Source organism: Physella acuta, unplaced genomic scaffold (assembly GCF_028476545.2).
Source record: "Physella acuta isolate Inbredline_101_S28 unplaced genomic scaffold, ASM2847654v3 ptg000725l, whole genome shotgun sequence".
In the NCBI taxonomy this organism is placed as follows: domain Eukaryota; kingdom Metazoa; phylum Mollusca; class Gastropoda; family Physidae; genus Physella; species Physella acuta.
The window spans coordinates 1-16,788 of NW_026732243.1; the positions used below are offsets into that span (position 1 = coordinate 1).

Here is a 16,788-nt window from a genome sequence, read left to right on the forward strand (position 1 = left end):
AAAAATTTTCGGGGGGTTTTGCCCCCCCCCCCCCCCCCCCCCGAAGAGATGCCTGGAAGAAACTCTGGGTCTAATAGTTGTTTGGCGATATGTGCCGATACGGAGAGTGGAGTATAAATCTATTTTTAAAAAATTTACCTAAAGCTAATGTACTGACGAAATAGAAAAAAAATATACAGAAAACATACATTGAACCTTAACTGTCCCCCCCCCCCTGTTATTTTAAGTGCGCCCAAGAAGTTTCAAGCGCCCCTCCTTCCCAATGTTTTCCGGGTGTGCCCGCGTCTAGGGTCCCCACGTGCGACCGCACCTTCTCCAGCTCTACGGGCGAAGACTAAATGTCCATTTGTGTTTCTTCCAGACTTTTTTCTCCGCGGGGGGGGGGGGGGGGACAACGACATTTTCCGGGGGGGGGGGGGCGGACGGACAGTAGTGAAAATATGTTTTCTTTTTAAATTCCAATTCGTTCGGGGAGGGGGGGGGGGTCTATAGATGCCTGGAAGAAACTCTGTGTCCATACCGATGACGGAAGTGCTGAATTACCCTAGCGGCTTTTCTTATATGTACAACATATGTGTGTCTTTGTGTGTGTTTGTCAGCCACAAAAAAAAAAATGTCTTCAGTTGTCTAGTTCAACTCCCATGGACAACTTTTCATGGGGCAACATGGAATGACAAAATTAATTAATATATCATCAATTTTAAGTAACCTTAATTCAGCGGCACCATTGAAAATCATGTGATCTATCTTATTTGACAGTATAGCGCGCGACTGTTAGCACCAAGTCTCGAGTTTGTATCTCGGACTCGTGTCCACGTAGAACGTCCATGTGTCCATCTATCTCACAAGTGTAAACTGACTCACCCCCCCCCCCCCCCCCCCCCCCCACCGAATAAAAATGTCCAATAGAAACCCTGCTCGCAAAAATTAACTCTCGTAGCTATTAAAAGCCTGTTGGAATTTGAATTTAGACTGATTTAGATTAAAATTAAAAAGGAGATTATATCCGCCGAGTAAAACAGCGCAGGGAGCCGTAGTTATATATCTATAGATAGGCCTATATAAATAAAATAACATAAAAACATAACTGAAACATTTTGATTTGACCACAATTTGTGTTATTTTGCAATTTAGATGTTAGTTAATATAACGGCAGTAAAACAAAAAAAAAATAATTAAATTACTGATAATAAAATTCAAGCACTAGCTTTTTAAAGAATATGCATTTTGAACTTACAGATTTTTTCAAAATCGAAATGGCAAATCGAATGTTGTGGTGTAGGCCCCTATGTTTTGCTACGGTGATAAATACAAACTTAGCCTTAGCTTAGCCTAACCTGCAACAAATAGAGTCCTTTCATATGACGTCACGTCCGTTCGTGATACCTACGCCCGCCGCCACAGTGGTGTACACAAGACGTAAACACAATCAGCTGTTCGCCAGCGCTGGACGTGTTCACCAGCGCTGGACGCGTTCACTGTATGTAAAGAACCGCACCCGCGGATAAGGAAAAAATACGTTAAAAAACTTGAACTCTTAGGAATTGAAGATCCTTATACTGTTATTGACAGTTTCGTATAAATAAATATGTGGACAAAATTTCTAAATAAAAATACTGTTAGTAATACTGTTTGCGTTTAGAGTTAAAGTAGCCGAATCTGATCAAATGCAGTTCTCGATACTTTGTTTCATGTAAGGACAGTAAAATAATAAACTTCATTTTAATTATAAAAGATAACTATTAATAAAACAAATATGCTCGACCTTCACAAATACTAATAGTAAAAGACAAAGTCAAAAGTAATAGGCTAATAAGAATAATAAGATCTAATAGTAGGCCTAATACCTGGCTACGCTGGGTAGACATAGAATCTAGAATCTACTTCTTTACTTAAATTTAATTACTTTAGATCTACATTCGATTCAAAATACACCCATAATAAATCAAAAGTAGTCATAATAGGCCTAATAAAGCATTTAATTTTCTCTAAGATCTAAAATCTCGCTCTATTATCTAATCATTTTTTTAGCAAACGAAATTTTCTGAAATTGAAATAGATTATATGACTAGACTTAGATCTAGAATCTGCTACTTAAATTAAATTGTAAAAACTTTATACAAGCATGTAGTTGATATTATTGTAGTAGAAGGCTTTAATAAATTACTAAGGCCTACCTACTTTGTTGTCTTTTTACAGCAATATGTATCTGATACTGGACTGAGTTTAATTAAATTCAAATTCATATCTAGTAATTGGTCTACTAAGTTTTTGTAGCCTAGTAGTACAATCTAGATCATACCAGCCAACAACAAATAACCACATTATTATTATTTGGTTAATGATTAGGCTAAATTTTTTTTTTAAATCCACTGTTTATAAAAGAAACAAATCAAGCTAGAAACATTATAAGTGAGATGGTTTAGAATAATAACAATGGACCCAGTCTACAATTGATACAATTGCAGGTCTACATAGGGCCTACAGTCTAGTAGTTTACAGTAGGCACCTAGTGTGTAGCTAGTATACTAGTGTGTAGCTGTCCAGAGTTAAGATTCTTAATGCCTTAATGCTTTCCCCTGATAAGCCGTGTGTGCTATAAATGACATAACATGACACCGAGGTGAGAAGTGTTGAGGGGAGAGCAGTGGGACTTTCCCCTTTGTTCTCCCTGCTGGGCCCTGAGGGTCAAAATTATATAAGAAATACTATCTCTGTGGGGCTGGGTATCACGGAGGTGAGACATTTTCAGGGGAGGGCAGGGCAGACTCCTCTTTGGTTTTATTGTGGGCTAGATACAGGTGGGGGCAGCCATCATGAGGGTTGAACGTCAGTATTAATGTGTCTGATTACTTCCCTGCTGGATTATAAGGGTCTTAAATTGTATAACATGCTACCCAGATTGCCTGAGATCTAAGAACAGCAGTGGTTATTACCCATGGATTATATTAGCCGTTGTAGTGTGGGTTTTGTAGGAGTTAAGTGGTCTCACGTTTGCTACAGTAGATAACCTCTAATATATTACTGCATTTGATCAGCTTCGTCTACTTAAACTCTAAACGCAAACGGTATTACTAACAGTATTTTTATTTAGAAATTTCGGCCACATATTTATATTATCCACGAAACTGTCAATAACTGTATAAGGATCTTCAATTCCTAAGAGTTCAAGTTTTTAAACATATTTTTCCTTTTCCGCGGGCGCGATTCTTTACATACGGTGAACATGTCCAGCGCTGGTGAACACGTCCAGCGCTGGCGAACAGCTGATTGTGTTTACGTCTGATGTACACCACTGTGGCGGCGGGCGTAGGTATCACGTGATTTAGGTCACGTGTTTGCAAGGACTCTATAAGCTTAGCCTAACATTTAGTCTCCTCATAAATGTCAGCGGAACAAAAATCTGGCCACTACATACATGTGTTGTAAAGGAAATGGCGACTCTTGCGCATTTTTAAGCATTTTTATTCGCCCGATATTTTGTAATTCAAGAGTTCATATCGATTAACATGAAGTGACTAAATCTATCAATGTTCGAAAATGGCAAAGAAATATGAGGTAAGTAAGCGCCATATTAAATAAATACTGTGTGAATTGCATTCCCATGCACACCTTTGCAAAGTGTTTGTATTTTTTTAGATACCGACAACGTCGTCCATTCTTTTCGACTCGGAGACAGACGATCGGAGTAGTCTACTCTACTCGAGATTCTAGTCTAGATATCTAGACCTAGATCTAGATTCTAGCTAGATCTAGACACTAGAGCTAATCTAGATTTAGATCTAGATCTAGATTCATGTCTAGATCTATAGGCCTATAGGCTCAAAACTAGACTCTTACTCTTAGATATTGTATTGAATCTAGATTTCTAGAGATAATTTTTTATTTTTTAGCAATTTTCACTTCATTTTAAATGTCATTATTTTTTTTTATTTAGCCTAAAAGTAAACTACATTACTAACATTACCAATGAAAAATAGGGCCTACTTAAAATAGTGATCAATCTTAAATTCTTAAATCCATCAAACATTTGGAGCTCATTTGGTGGTAAATCAATTTTTCGGCGACTTACAGTGCAGTAGGCTAAATACTAAATAAAATAACATGACAACCTACTTTCTGTTTGAAGACGCAAACTTTGCAAGGTTGACAATGCAGCCGATTTGATTTTTTATTTTTAGCAGAATAAGCTGTTCATATTATGGATGATTTTAGATACTGATGTCCGATAATAATCTCGACTGATTTTTTTTATGGTTAGAAATTAGGGTTAGGCATATGGTAGGACCAGGGTTGGGGTTAGGGACAGGGTTAGCATTGACATTAGCCAGCAATGTGTGTATTTAACACCCCCTTTTTAGGAAGATGACATTATTGGACATAGGTATAAAAATTCCCCCAAAGTTAAAAAGTATTTGAGGCATAATCATGTTAAAGATGCCATGCTGTTTTATCAACACGAGAAGCATCACTTGTCACATCGTAAGCACAGCACATGGTATGGTTTTGTTCATGTACTTCATACTAATTAGTAATATAAACCTAAGCCCAATGTTAATGATCTTTTGATCTGTGTTAAAAAATGTGAGTTTATTTTATTTTATTAAGGCTAAGGAATAATGGTTTTTACTTGGAAGATTACTGGTCAACAGTAATTCTGAAAACAGGATAGCCAACTGAAAATATTTTGACCAGAACTTTTTACAATTTACACAATGCATAATCACAACTTTTTAGCACGTTGTCTTGCTCCAGAGCAGAATCAATGCACGTCTTCAGAAATGGATGTTCATCCATTCATGTCAGAAAATATTGTGACTTTTTGGTTTATTATTTAAGTCCTAAATTAGTTTTGTTTTGATAATTAAAATGGATATACTCTGCAGTGGAATTTAAGTTAATAGGAATTGAAGTTCAGTGAGACAGGTTACAACTTTATGAGAAATATGTGATGTTCATAGTTAAAATAGGCTCTTATGTATCTTTTTTATGTAATTACCTGAGTGTTATATATATTTCTTTGTACTTAATGAATAAAAAACATTTTTCTTAATAATTGTTTAAAAATTATTCATATTTAGATTTCATGAATACTAAAATGTTTTGTTCCGTTTTAAATATGAATATCGATAAAAAGTAAACTTTGGAAGCATTTTTGCAAAATAACAAGTTTTCTAACCATGAACCACAATATTTGCTGGAAATATTTATGATATCTGAAAAAGGATTGATTTAAACTGGCAGTTTGGTTTGAAAGTAATGTTAATGTGTAAACTTAACCATGTGTGTAAAACTCATAATTTCAGTTCATCTAATGGTTGACTTTCTTGTTGTAGATAAGTGGTTCAAGTATATAAAAAAAAAACAATGTTAAAATACAATGAGTTATAGATAGTAGGAGGTGTAAAATAATGAACTTTACAAACACTTTCAGAGCTCTACGAAGTTGATTGAAGGTTTGTCATTTATTGATTGGGATGAGCTCAGTGAAGATGAATTTATCAAATTGGATAGGATTATTAATACATCATCTTTGTGCTCCGGAGTCCAAGTGAGTAGTAATAGTTACTTTAAAGTAATTTAATATTACAGAGATCTAATCTAGGCAAGGTCTAAATTTCAGGTGTCTTCTACTTCTGGAAGTACCCCGAAGCAACTGCCTTTTCTATATAATATATAAACTCAGATTCATATTGCCGCTCCATAGAGCTGAGTGGACTCTAGGACATGCTATTTGTCTGAAATATTAATCTATGTTGATACTCAAGCTCTTTCATGTAAGCTTATTGTCCCATAATGTATTAACATGTCTATTTGTTTATCTTTTTTTTTTCAGTTTCCATTCCCGGGTGACAATGACAAAAATACAGGTATTCTACTTTATATTTAAGATTCTTTAGAGTATTTAATTTTACTATTGTATTGTTAAATGATTAAAAGTATGAGCCATGTACTAAACTTGAAGTATATTGTTTTACTTATATATTAAATTAGAAGAATAATTAGCCTGTTTAAACAAGTTTTGTGATATTTGTATATTTTTATTGAACTATGTTTTAATCAATTGAACTCCAGGTACAACAGCTACTACAGAGAAGGTTCACCATGCTCCTGTTTTTCAGTCGACCATCCCACCACCTCCTATTTTAGGGTATCAAATACCAGTTCATCACTGGGCTCATGGAGAGTCTACTTTAGTGCATCCATCTGTTCCTCCTTATCCTATGACAGTTCAGGCCCCATATGTCTTTTCTAATCAGTCTCTAGTGTCCATTTCCAATGGGGAGGCTACAATGACATTTGTGCCGGCTATAAATGCTGGACAGGCTATGTATGCTTTGCCTGCTGTACCTGGTCATCCTATGTCGGCACACTTTCAAGCAGCACATCTTCCGCAATCAGAACCTGTTGATTTGTCAATGTCTGTTGCTGGACATCATGGAGATACCTCTGGTCAACATCTAGCCCATCCCAGTAACGTGATTACACAGTCACTTAATCATCCTGTGATTATAGCCCATGTTTCACAGATAGATGCAAGTAATCTAAATGGTACACATTTGACATCTGCATGTGTTTCTCATGCTGGAATGCATAATGCTCAGGTAGTTTATTTACCAGAGCCTAACATTTTGCATAATTCAGTTATCCCCTGTCAGCCTCATGAGAACACAGATTCAAACTTAGTTGCAAATCCCACCACCCAGTCATCACCCATTGAGTTTGGGGGACCTGTAGTATTTAACAGTCACTTGCCAGAGGCAGATAACACCACATGCAATGACATCCCTGTTTCAAAGCAAAATGAAATTGTAAATAATGAGGTTGTGATTGACATGGAAAGTTTGGACCTGTCTGTTACTAGCAGTGGCAAGCTTACTGAAGACCAGGAAGTATCAAGCCAAAATAATGACCCGTTGCATTCTCAGCAGTCTCTGAAGTTATCAGTAGCTGTTAGTCAGTCACCTACAGATTCTACTTTACCTAATAAGGACAAACAGTTTCATCCCCCTGTATCATCTCCAAGTCATGTAAATAAATCAGCACCTGTGGCTCCTGTTAAAATGTGGAGTAGTCTTTTTGGAAATAAGGTAACACAGGCGTCTGATGTCTCAAAACCAACGCTGTCAAGCATACCTTTGTCAAATCACACTGTAAAAGAGGAAGTAAAAAGCATTAGATACTGGCAAGAAAAAGAGAAGGCAGAGGCTAAGCAGGCTTTTGTGGCTAAAGAAAAAGTTATTCCCATTGGACCCCAAAATGATCCTCTTGCCCCTAAAATATTAGGTAGGTGTTAATTTATTTACATCAAAATCTATTACTTTTCCAAATATTCCAAGATTAGAAATTAACTGTTGATGAAAAAATTATATTTTTGTAAGTTAAACGATATAAAAATTAATAAGCAAACTAAAAACAGTTCTTTTGTTATTTTTATGTTGTGTTGCTCTTTAGTTTAAAACTAGGTTTAGTAATTATTATTTGCCTTCCTCAGAGCAACTTAACAACTTACCTATTGTCCATACACCAATTGTGATACAGCCAAGAGGCCTTGTGAATGGTAGTAATATTTGTTTCATGAATGCTGTAAGTAAAGCTTCTGATATTTACAAATAACATTTTACAGAAGTAAGAATCATATATTTATTATGTCTTGATTTTATTTTTTTAAGACTCTTCAAGTTCTGATGGGCTGCCCCCCTTTCATTCATATGTTCAGAACTTTCAAAGACCTGCCAGCACGCTCTGGTAGCTACTCATCAACACCTATATTTGATTCACTGTAAGCATTCATTTAGTATTATTTAATTTGTTCTTCTGTGAATAATTATCATTATAGAAAACCATTTTTAGATGAAAGTATTTTAAAATATTCACAAACTTTTGAAATATTTGAAAACTAACAGTTCTATCTGTCGTAGGTTGTAATATTCAAGTCTCAGTAGTCTTATTACTTAAAATTAATTAACAAAAAATATAAAACCTAAAATATATTTAAAAAATAACCCCCCCCCCCCCTCCCATACCCCATAATTTTTAAACAAATCTGTAGCAGTAAAGAAAGTATTGTAATCACTAGTGATAGAACAAGGACAAAATCAATAACATTTCCAGCTGGTATCTTCTAAATTTCATTACCAGCGAGAATATGCAAAAATAAGATTCATTGGTTCACTTGGTGTCAAATAGCAATTAAAGGTTAAAGAGATAGTATAAATGAAACAGTTTCAATTTTTATTTCCCTGAGTAAACTATGGCTTTTACAAATGTTAAAGTAACAAACTCTGGGCACTAAATAAATGTATACAGTCATAAAATGGTTTATTGTAATAAATTTTTAATCCTACAGAGTCCAGTTCGTAAATTCATTCCAAAATGGTCAAAGGATCAGAAATCAAGGTAAAAATTTTGTAAATTAGTTATCATTCGTATTTTAATCATGAAGGTTACTTGAATCCGCTAATTTTTATTATTTTCAAAACAATTTGGCAGGTTCTAGAAATAAAAAAGGTGCTGCAGTTGACATTAATATTGGGCAACCATTTACTCCAACTCCCATCCTAAATGTAGCACAGAATATCCTTGGTCTTCATGTAAGCTCAAAATGTATTATACATTAAAATTAGCTGGTTAATTTAGTTGACTACACAAACATCTAATCATTTATATTTTTATACAGATTGGTGTTCAGCATGATGCAGAAGAGTTCTTAAGCCAGATTTTAATGATATGCCATGAAGAACTGGAGAATATTATTAAGCTGCAACATGCAGATGGTTAGTTATTTACTTGAAAATATTTGGTCAAATCAGTACTGATTTGACCAATATTGAAAAATATAATTCTAAAATAAATTGTCTGTTACTTAAATTGTAATTTTACCACACAAGAATTATTAATGTTTAAGGTATCAATAACAATGACAAAGAACAGACTAAAAATGGCTATGCTGAAATTGTTAATGATGATCTTGAGGACGATGATGATTCATGGAAACGCGTTGGACCTAAAAATCATCATGTAGAAACAAATGTGGTAAGGCAGCTTGTTCTATAGTAATCTGTTAGTCTGTAATTTTAACTTCTATTTTATCAATAATTTTACATTGTTGATCTATCTTAGAATGATTGTGGGCAAACCCCGCTGTCAAGCATATTTGCTGGGCTCAGCAGATCTTGTCTGATTAGAGAATCTGGTAAAACAAGTGATACCCTTGATTCTTTTTTTACATTGAAACTTGATATCCAGGTAAATGATTTTAAATTCTACATTTTTAAGATTAGACCTTTTATATTGGTGACATGTTGTAGAATTCTGTTATACCTACCTGTGGTACTCTAATGAAAAGAATTTTATACTTTGCCATTTATTTTTACCACTGGGTCAAATTAACACCTTTCAGTGTACTACTTTTTTAATTAGTTGAACAAAAGTACTACTCAAATTACTAAGCAAGTTTTTCACTGTTTAATTTTTGTAGGCCGAAACTGTCCACTGTGTAAATGATGCACTGCTTAGACTAAATAGTATAGAGACTGTTCATGATGCTGATGGAGGCAAGGTAAAGTTATCATTTTATAAGATAATTTTTATGGATCTTTAAAGAATGACTTGTCAGCTTTGATATTATTATTATTTATTTGATGACGCAATTATGATGTTGCTTTTTTTATAAAAAGGAAATATATTACTCCACAGCCTACCATTACCATTAATCTTTTTAAACGTCAGTCTATGTATGAAAAAGGACTTTCAGTGATATTTTAGAAATATAGAAATTTCTTTTGAGAAATTAGGTATATCAAGCTATTAATTAGCACAATCACAGTGTGTGGTTGTTTTATTGTTAATTTTTGTAAAGGTTGTCATATCTATGATGAATCCGTGTAGCCTAAATTATGTGGCTAACATAGTATAAGTTATGATGCCGTTTTCTTGACTCTTACATTTAATATTTTGTTCTTTTCATATAGATTCAAGGTCAGCGGCGAATGTTTTTTGATACATTACCCCCAGTCCTGATTTTACATCTCAAGTTGTTTCAGTATTCTGATGGTAATGGTCAGAAAATTCAAAAGAAGATCAACTTTGATGTGGACCTAACAATACCCAAAGGTAGTTTTAACTAATTTAACGCTTTGATACACTACTTTTATTATTATTAGTTTAAGCGGGCATGTTTAGCTGTCTTTTTTTTTTACTATTTTAAAAATTATTATGCATAACTGGGGAGAATGGTGTTTTTGTGTGTGTTTTTAATGTTTAAGTATTAGAACAAGATCTATTTACACAATGTTTTAGCAACCATTAATAATTACTCGCTTAGAGATGCAACAGTGAAATACAATAGGTCTTTTTAAAATATAATATAACTAGTTAAAAACACTCACTGTTCTCAGCTGTTTGGTTTACATCTGTAACAATTCTCCTTTCAGTTAGTTTTCTGTTTTCTTTGCAATTTTTTTTTTAGAAACATAGTATCTTATCTTATTAAAAATAGATATTACTACGAAATTTTAATTATTAAAACTTTTTGTTTTAGAAACTTTATCCAGAGTTGGTAAAGTAAAATACTTAGCATCAAAGTCAAGATCATATAAATTATTTGGTGGTATGTATAGTCTACAAAATATTTATATACTTATAGGAACGATTATTTATGTCGAGTAATTTGCATTTCATAGCTAGATGTTTGTAAAAATTTGATTTACGTGCATATTGAAAATAATAATAAAGATACTAATCCCTATATATATTTTCAGTTGTCAATCATCATGGACAAAAAATGAATGATGGTCATTACACTTCAGATGTCTATCTTCCTGCTGCAAGTGGTTGGCTTAGGTTTGATGATAGTGATGTCATGGCTATCTGTGAGGAGCAAGTTCTTCAGTATAATGAAAGACGCATGCCATATTTATTATTTTACAGAATGATTGACTTGTAGTGAAATATTTTGCATTTCATAACAATAATTTAAATATATAATTTAGAATTTTAAATATTGAATCATGGTAAATGATTACTGGCTTATAGATAAGCTAAATATGAAATAATTTTATTTCTGTAAGATGAATATTACACATTTTTTATTTTCAAACATACCATAACCCTTTACAGTCCTATGCACCCGCAGTCGCCCTTCAATTTTTGTGTGGTACATTCTGATGCTTTAGTGGTGGCCTGAACTATGTATAGTATGTTTATTTACGCGTAGAAACTGAAGACTTGAAGGTACTGGCAGAAGTGGGAAATGGAAAGTTTTGTTTTCTTGTTCTATCACTAGCCGTTCATTCTTGTTTTTTTTTTACAAATTAAAACTAATGCCTCTGCTACTGAATCAGGCTTTATATATGATGTAACTAATACAGTGATATTAAAAAAGGAAATAGCTCCAGTGGTTGATTTGGGTTATTATTATTAGCATTTAAAAAATTTAAGAAATAATATTAGAAGTAGCGATTTGACATTTTCCTCAGGCTAAAATTATTTTTATTTACTATTAGTAAACTATTATGCTATTTAACCTCATATGTAATGAACTTGATCCAGTTTTATCCGTAATGTTTATTATTTTATTTTTTAACATGTGGTTATTTTAAAAAGTCCTGTGGCTGAAAAATGCGTCATCTTTTGGCCTGGCTGTAGGGAAAAAGTTTAATATTTTCAATGCCCTGGACTGTAAAGGGTTAAATAAACATTTTATTCAGTTTGATCGTTTTAGAAGTGATTTTCTAAAAGTGTGAAAACTAACCCAAGCTAATTTTTTATGGGAATTTTTTTTTTAGTTTGATTTGTTTGATGGAGAAAAAAAAACCAAAGTAATAGATCAAGGGGCAGCTTTCAAAATGTTCCAAGTATTCATCATTTTAGTATTGGATAATGGTAGATTGTCTTTTTTTAACTCTCCAGTACTTTCAATTCTTGAATTTTTATTTTTTATCTTGTTTACATGCAAAATATTTTTTGTATCATAGTTTATTGTTACTTTTTGTGCTTTTTTTTTGTAAGTATTCTGTGTAAATGAATTTTAGTCCACATGATCTTTTAATATTTTTATCATGTTAAGCTTTGGCTGGTACATTTAAAAGCCCTTCTTACATGCTAAGCTTAGGATAATGGATCCATACTCATACATTTAAGAATGCACATGGAAAGTAATAGTAAAAACTTAAACTAACGGATTATTGTTACAAAATGAGCCCTAGATGTGGCTTTGATATATTGAGTATTATGCCGTTAATTCACATTGTAATAAGAGTTAAATAAAATGTTTGCAATTTTTAATCTTTGAGTGTAGTATTTTTTAAGTTACTTTTGTTTGCCTCATACTTTTTATATGTATGTGTGCTCACATATAAATTGGTAGCAGGGATGTATATTCTTTTCCTTTTAGAACTGCCACATTATTTACTTTTCCGCTATAACACAAATTTCTTTTATCCTAAAAACAATTTTCTGTTTGTTCTAATGTTTTCACTTCTGTATTTTTAACCCTGTATGTAAAAAAAAATTGTTTGATGTATTAAATCACTATAGCATCTAGTAACTTAAGGGATATAAAATAAAAGCTGAATGAGGAAAAACTGGTACATATTAACGATTATTTTAATATTTTCAGATTTTAATTGCTGCTGAAGAAATAGATTTCTTTAGGTTTTGTTAAATAAATAGTTTATAAACAAGACATTGATGTTTCAAGTTATTAATTCCTAGTCATTTTTTTTTTAAAAATCTTAAACTCAAACGTTTTTTAAAAATATTAACATTTACTGTCAATTTTTAAATTTGTGTTCTAATTTCATTATTGCCATATAATATATAAATCAGTGTTGTTTTTTTTTATATATACCATACAGCTGCCACATAATGAAACATTTCAGATCATTAATACACAAGTGTACAAAGTTGTTTTCAAATAAATCAAATATTTTTTATAGAAAATAAATTTTCATCGAGTATAATTATTTAGAAAGTAGCTTGTTAATTCATATTTCAGAACAGAATAAAATATTGGCTCAGTCGTAAATGCTAAAAAAAAAAAACGATATGTTGTAATTTTTGTTTGAAATGAAGTTGATGAGAAACCATACTGCTGTTTATTGGAATGTACTAAATATTTTAAGCAAAGTTTTTATGTATATTAAATACATTTCAAATCATAGATTAATTCCTCAAAACAACTTCAGTTAATCTGAGATGATTACAGTTGAACATAGATAAACAATCTTGTCACCTATTCTGCACCACCTCCACTTAAAAGCAATGCTTGCAAGCATTAATGAGTTTAAAGTTATGAGTTATATTAGGTATTTTTTGTTAAACGTTGATGCAAGATTTAGTGTATTAAAATGGACAGTGCATTCATACTTTTCACAGATGAACAAATCTAATACAATTTTATTTATAAATTATACTTGTGATAAATAAAATTGCATTGGATTTGTTGAATAGACTTGATGTTACATTGCTTGAAAGTATGCAGTACTGAATTACTGCAATATTTATAGACTATTAAATACAACATCCCTGTTTATATGTAAATATAGTTTGAATTTTTTTTAATGCAGTCAGCTCTGTTCAGTAAATGATTGTCAGGAAAAAGGTGTGTTGCTGACCTAGTAAAAACTATGGCATTTAAAGACATTTGAGATTTTGGAATCTCAGTTCCATACAATGTACTCTTTTTAAACTTCTATTGATACAGCTCTTGTTACTAAATCTAAATGCTGTAATCACCATTGATATATTTTAAAAATGCATTAATTGTTAAATTCTATTTTGCTGTCTTAAATGCATAATGATCAGCAAAATACATATATCTAAAAAATATACTGCAATCATGTATCAAATGATTTCATCTTCATCATTGATTTGATCTTCATCATTGATTTTATTTCTCACTATTGCACTCTATAGACTAATCATGAGAACTGTTCAGATTTTTAAAAAAATTAAATATGGCATTTCAGGAAATTAAAGTAATTACTTGGCTTATTGTCTATAAACCACACAGAATTTGTGTTTTACAGCTAATTACAGAAAACCAGTTAAATTTTTTAGCCTTTCAGATATTTCACTCTAATAAATTGGTTGGTAGCCAGTGTTTGTATTCCCACTATGTCGATTACTATGCAAGACAACAAAAATTCTATAAGAAATAGTGTATGTAATGGATCATATATTTAGATTAAGCTTACTAGTGCTTATACACCAACCACTAATGTAATTATTCCATTCAGTTTTTTTATGTAGATATCTACTTGAAAAGATTTTTCTATAAAGATGTACAAAGTAGTATTAATTCATGTCTTTCATTTGTAAATAACCATTATGATAGTTGAGCACTCAAAATATAATTAATTTATAATAAATTTTATTAATTCCGTAGTTGTTTTTTGACCTAAAATCAGTTTACTTTCCTTAGGGATTTTTTCAGGGGTGGGGCCACGAAATTTTCATTTCTGGATGGTTGTGCTCTTGATTTTATCAAATATCACCCCCTCCCCATTTTCATGTTTGTTACATATATTGATTGCCTGATTTATACTAATATTGTACATAGAGCATACCATTGCCTACCATTAGCAAGTCTTTCCTGAAAAGCTAGATAAGTTCATTACAATACCATTTTGTGTTATTTTTGTATTATGCATATGATTTAGTTTCAAGAACCTGATTGCTGTTTGTGTACAATTTTTTCCTTAAATCTTTTTGTTGCAATGTTTAACTTTCTAGTTTATTTCTGCATTATTTTTAAAAGGCTTAATGCAGATATTTCTGAAGTCATACTTGCTTACTAATCACTTTTCTACTTTTTAAAAATCATAAAATGTTTTCTATTATGTTGATGCCATTTAAAAGCTAGAATTCAAGAAAATCTTTTATGTAGTTTGCAGTGTCTGAATACCAGCAGTTTAAAACTGAGATAATAGTAATTATAAATGATTTTTAAAGGATATAGTAATACTTTTAAAACTAACCTTTAAAATTATATAGAATGGATACTTTGGCATTAGTTCACATTTGTATCATAACATATGGGTCTGCAGAAACCCTAAAGCTCTGTTATAAAACTGTTTGTGCTTCCATTATCTTAAACCAATTAGATTTTTAAATAAAGTAGTATATTTATTTTAACCAGACAAAATGCGTAATATTCTCCTACCTGTGTGGTAATGGAATGTAAAGTGCTGTACAAATAGAATAACAAATATTTGTATAAAATACCATACAATGATCACAGTAGCTTAAGTTATTTTTCTAATTGCATACAAACTAATACAGAATAAAAATCAAATACATGCAGATTGTTATAGTTAAATTTCAAAAGTTTATTAAAGTATGTGCATGAATCTGACGTATTTAAATTTTTTACCATTAAAAAAAATTAATTGCTGCTTAGTTTTTGTTAGTATAAGTTAAAATTACAACTATTATAGTTAGTTTTTTTAAATAGTTTTTTTAAAAATAATTTTAGTTGTGACATTGTAACTAGCATTTAGCAAATCAGCATGTATTATACATTAGGAATCTGTTAGAACTAGAAGACTATTCTAAGAAATAATTTATTTGTTCTATAGTACAGTCATTGATTTCATTCAAATTATTCATTTAACTTTGTCAAAAATATTGAAAATTTTGCTTCAAGAAATTGTTAAATAAATTACCTTTTTGTTTGGACAAATTTTGCTAATTTATTTCATTACCATCATTTTATCTTTGTTTTGTTGGCTATATTATTGCTTTGTGTGGTGTGTTCTCTTGTATAATATAACATGCATTCATCTAATTATGAATAAACCTCATCCAAAAACATAACTAGTTATTACATTTTTCATTAAATTCTATTTCAATAACTGAAGGTCAGTTATCAAATGTTTGTATGTATTTTGTGTGAAATAGCTATTTTGCTTTCACTTTTTAGTTGTACATATATAGCTTATCTCATGGCCTACATTCTTTTTTATGTGTGACAAAGATGTCTTTATCATCTACCAAGTCTTATTTTTATCAATTGATTGTTTTGTTTTCATTTGAAAAAAATACATTCATGGATTAATGTTTTTGTGTGTCAATTTTACACTTAGTGTTTGTGTTCTACAGTTTGTAATTTCATATTTCATCTGTGGGGTACAATGAGCAGAAGATAATATATGCATTATTACAACATCTGATCACCATAAAACTTTGGGAAGTTATTAAGGTTTCTGGTAAAAACGTGTTTAAATTTATAGAGGCACCGCCCTAGCAATATTGTGCATTTGATCACCTTGAATTCCTGCAATACCTTAGCAACTGAGATGTGATGATTGGGCATCTTGCATACTTGAAACAACTGTTGGAATGTGCATCATCTGACGCCTTCAGCAGTAGCGTCACACAAATAGCCCCTGGCTTCACAATGAACACTATAGTGCCTACATTAATTTTATAGTGTGCCCTATGCTAGGGATACAGTGGGCTGAGGCATATACAGGTTTTTGGGTTAGGGGGAGCGGCGAGTCGAGAAAAATCACAATATATATATATGTGTATATTTAAATATATGTGTGTGTAAACTAGCTGTATGACATAAGCTTCGCTAAGGTGAAAAGTACTTTCAAACAGTACTATGTAAAAAACAAAAGAACAAAACACCATGTAGTCCGACAACACAAAAAATATTTATCACATAAAACAAAACACAACACAAAATATACACACAACACAAACAAAAACAAGTAACGCAACACAATATGTTTTGTAGTCCTTGTAAAAAACTATTTGACATAATGGAATAATGGA

General features: G+C 31.7%; 1 protein-coding gene across 1 annotated transcript; it reads left to right on the forward strand.

Annotated features, from left to right (window-relative positions):
* The first annotated feature begins 3,415 nt into the window (after nt 1-3,415).
* On the forward strand, nt 3,416-15,806 carry LOC131949987 (ubiquitin carboxyl-terminal hydrolase 10). Its single transcript, XM_059311976.1, has 15 exons — nt 3,416-3,558; nt 5,435-5,551; nt 5,837-5,870; nt 6,076-7,287; nt 7,496-7,587; nt 7,674-7,783; nt 8,351-8,400; nt 8,494-8,594; nt 8,681-8,777; nt 8,909-9,036; nt 9,124-9,249; nt 9,482-9,562; nt 9,975-10,116; nt 10,544-10,612; nt 10,764-15,806. The coding sequence occupies exons 1-15, from the start codon at nt 3,541-3,543 to the stop codon at nt 10,946-10,948; spliced, it is 2,562 nt and encodes an 853-aa protein (XP_059167959.1). The 5' UTR covers nt 3,416-3,540; the 3' UTR covers nt 10,949-15,806.
* Nucleotides 15,807-16,788: the final 982 nt, after the last annotated feature.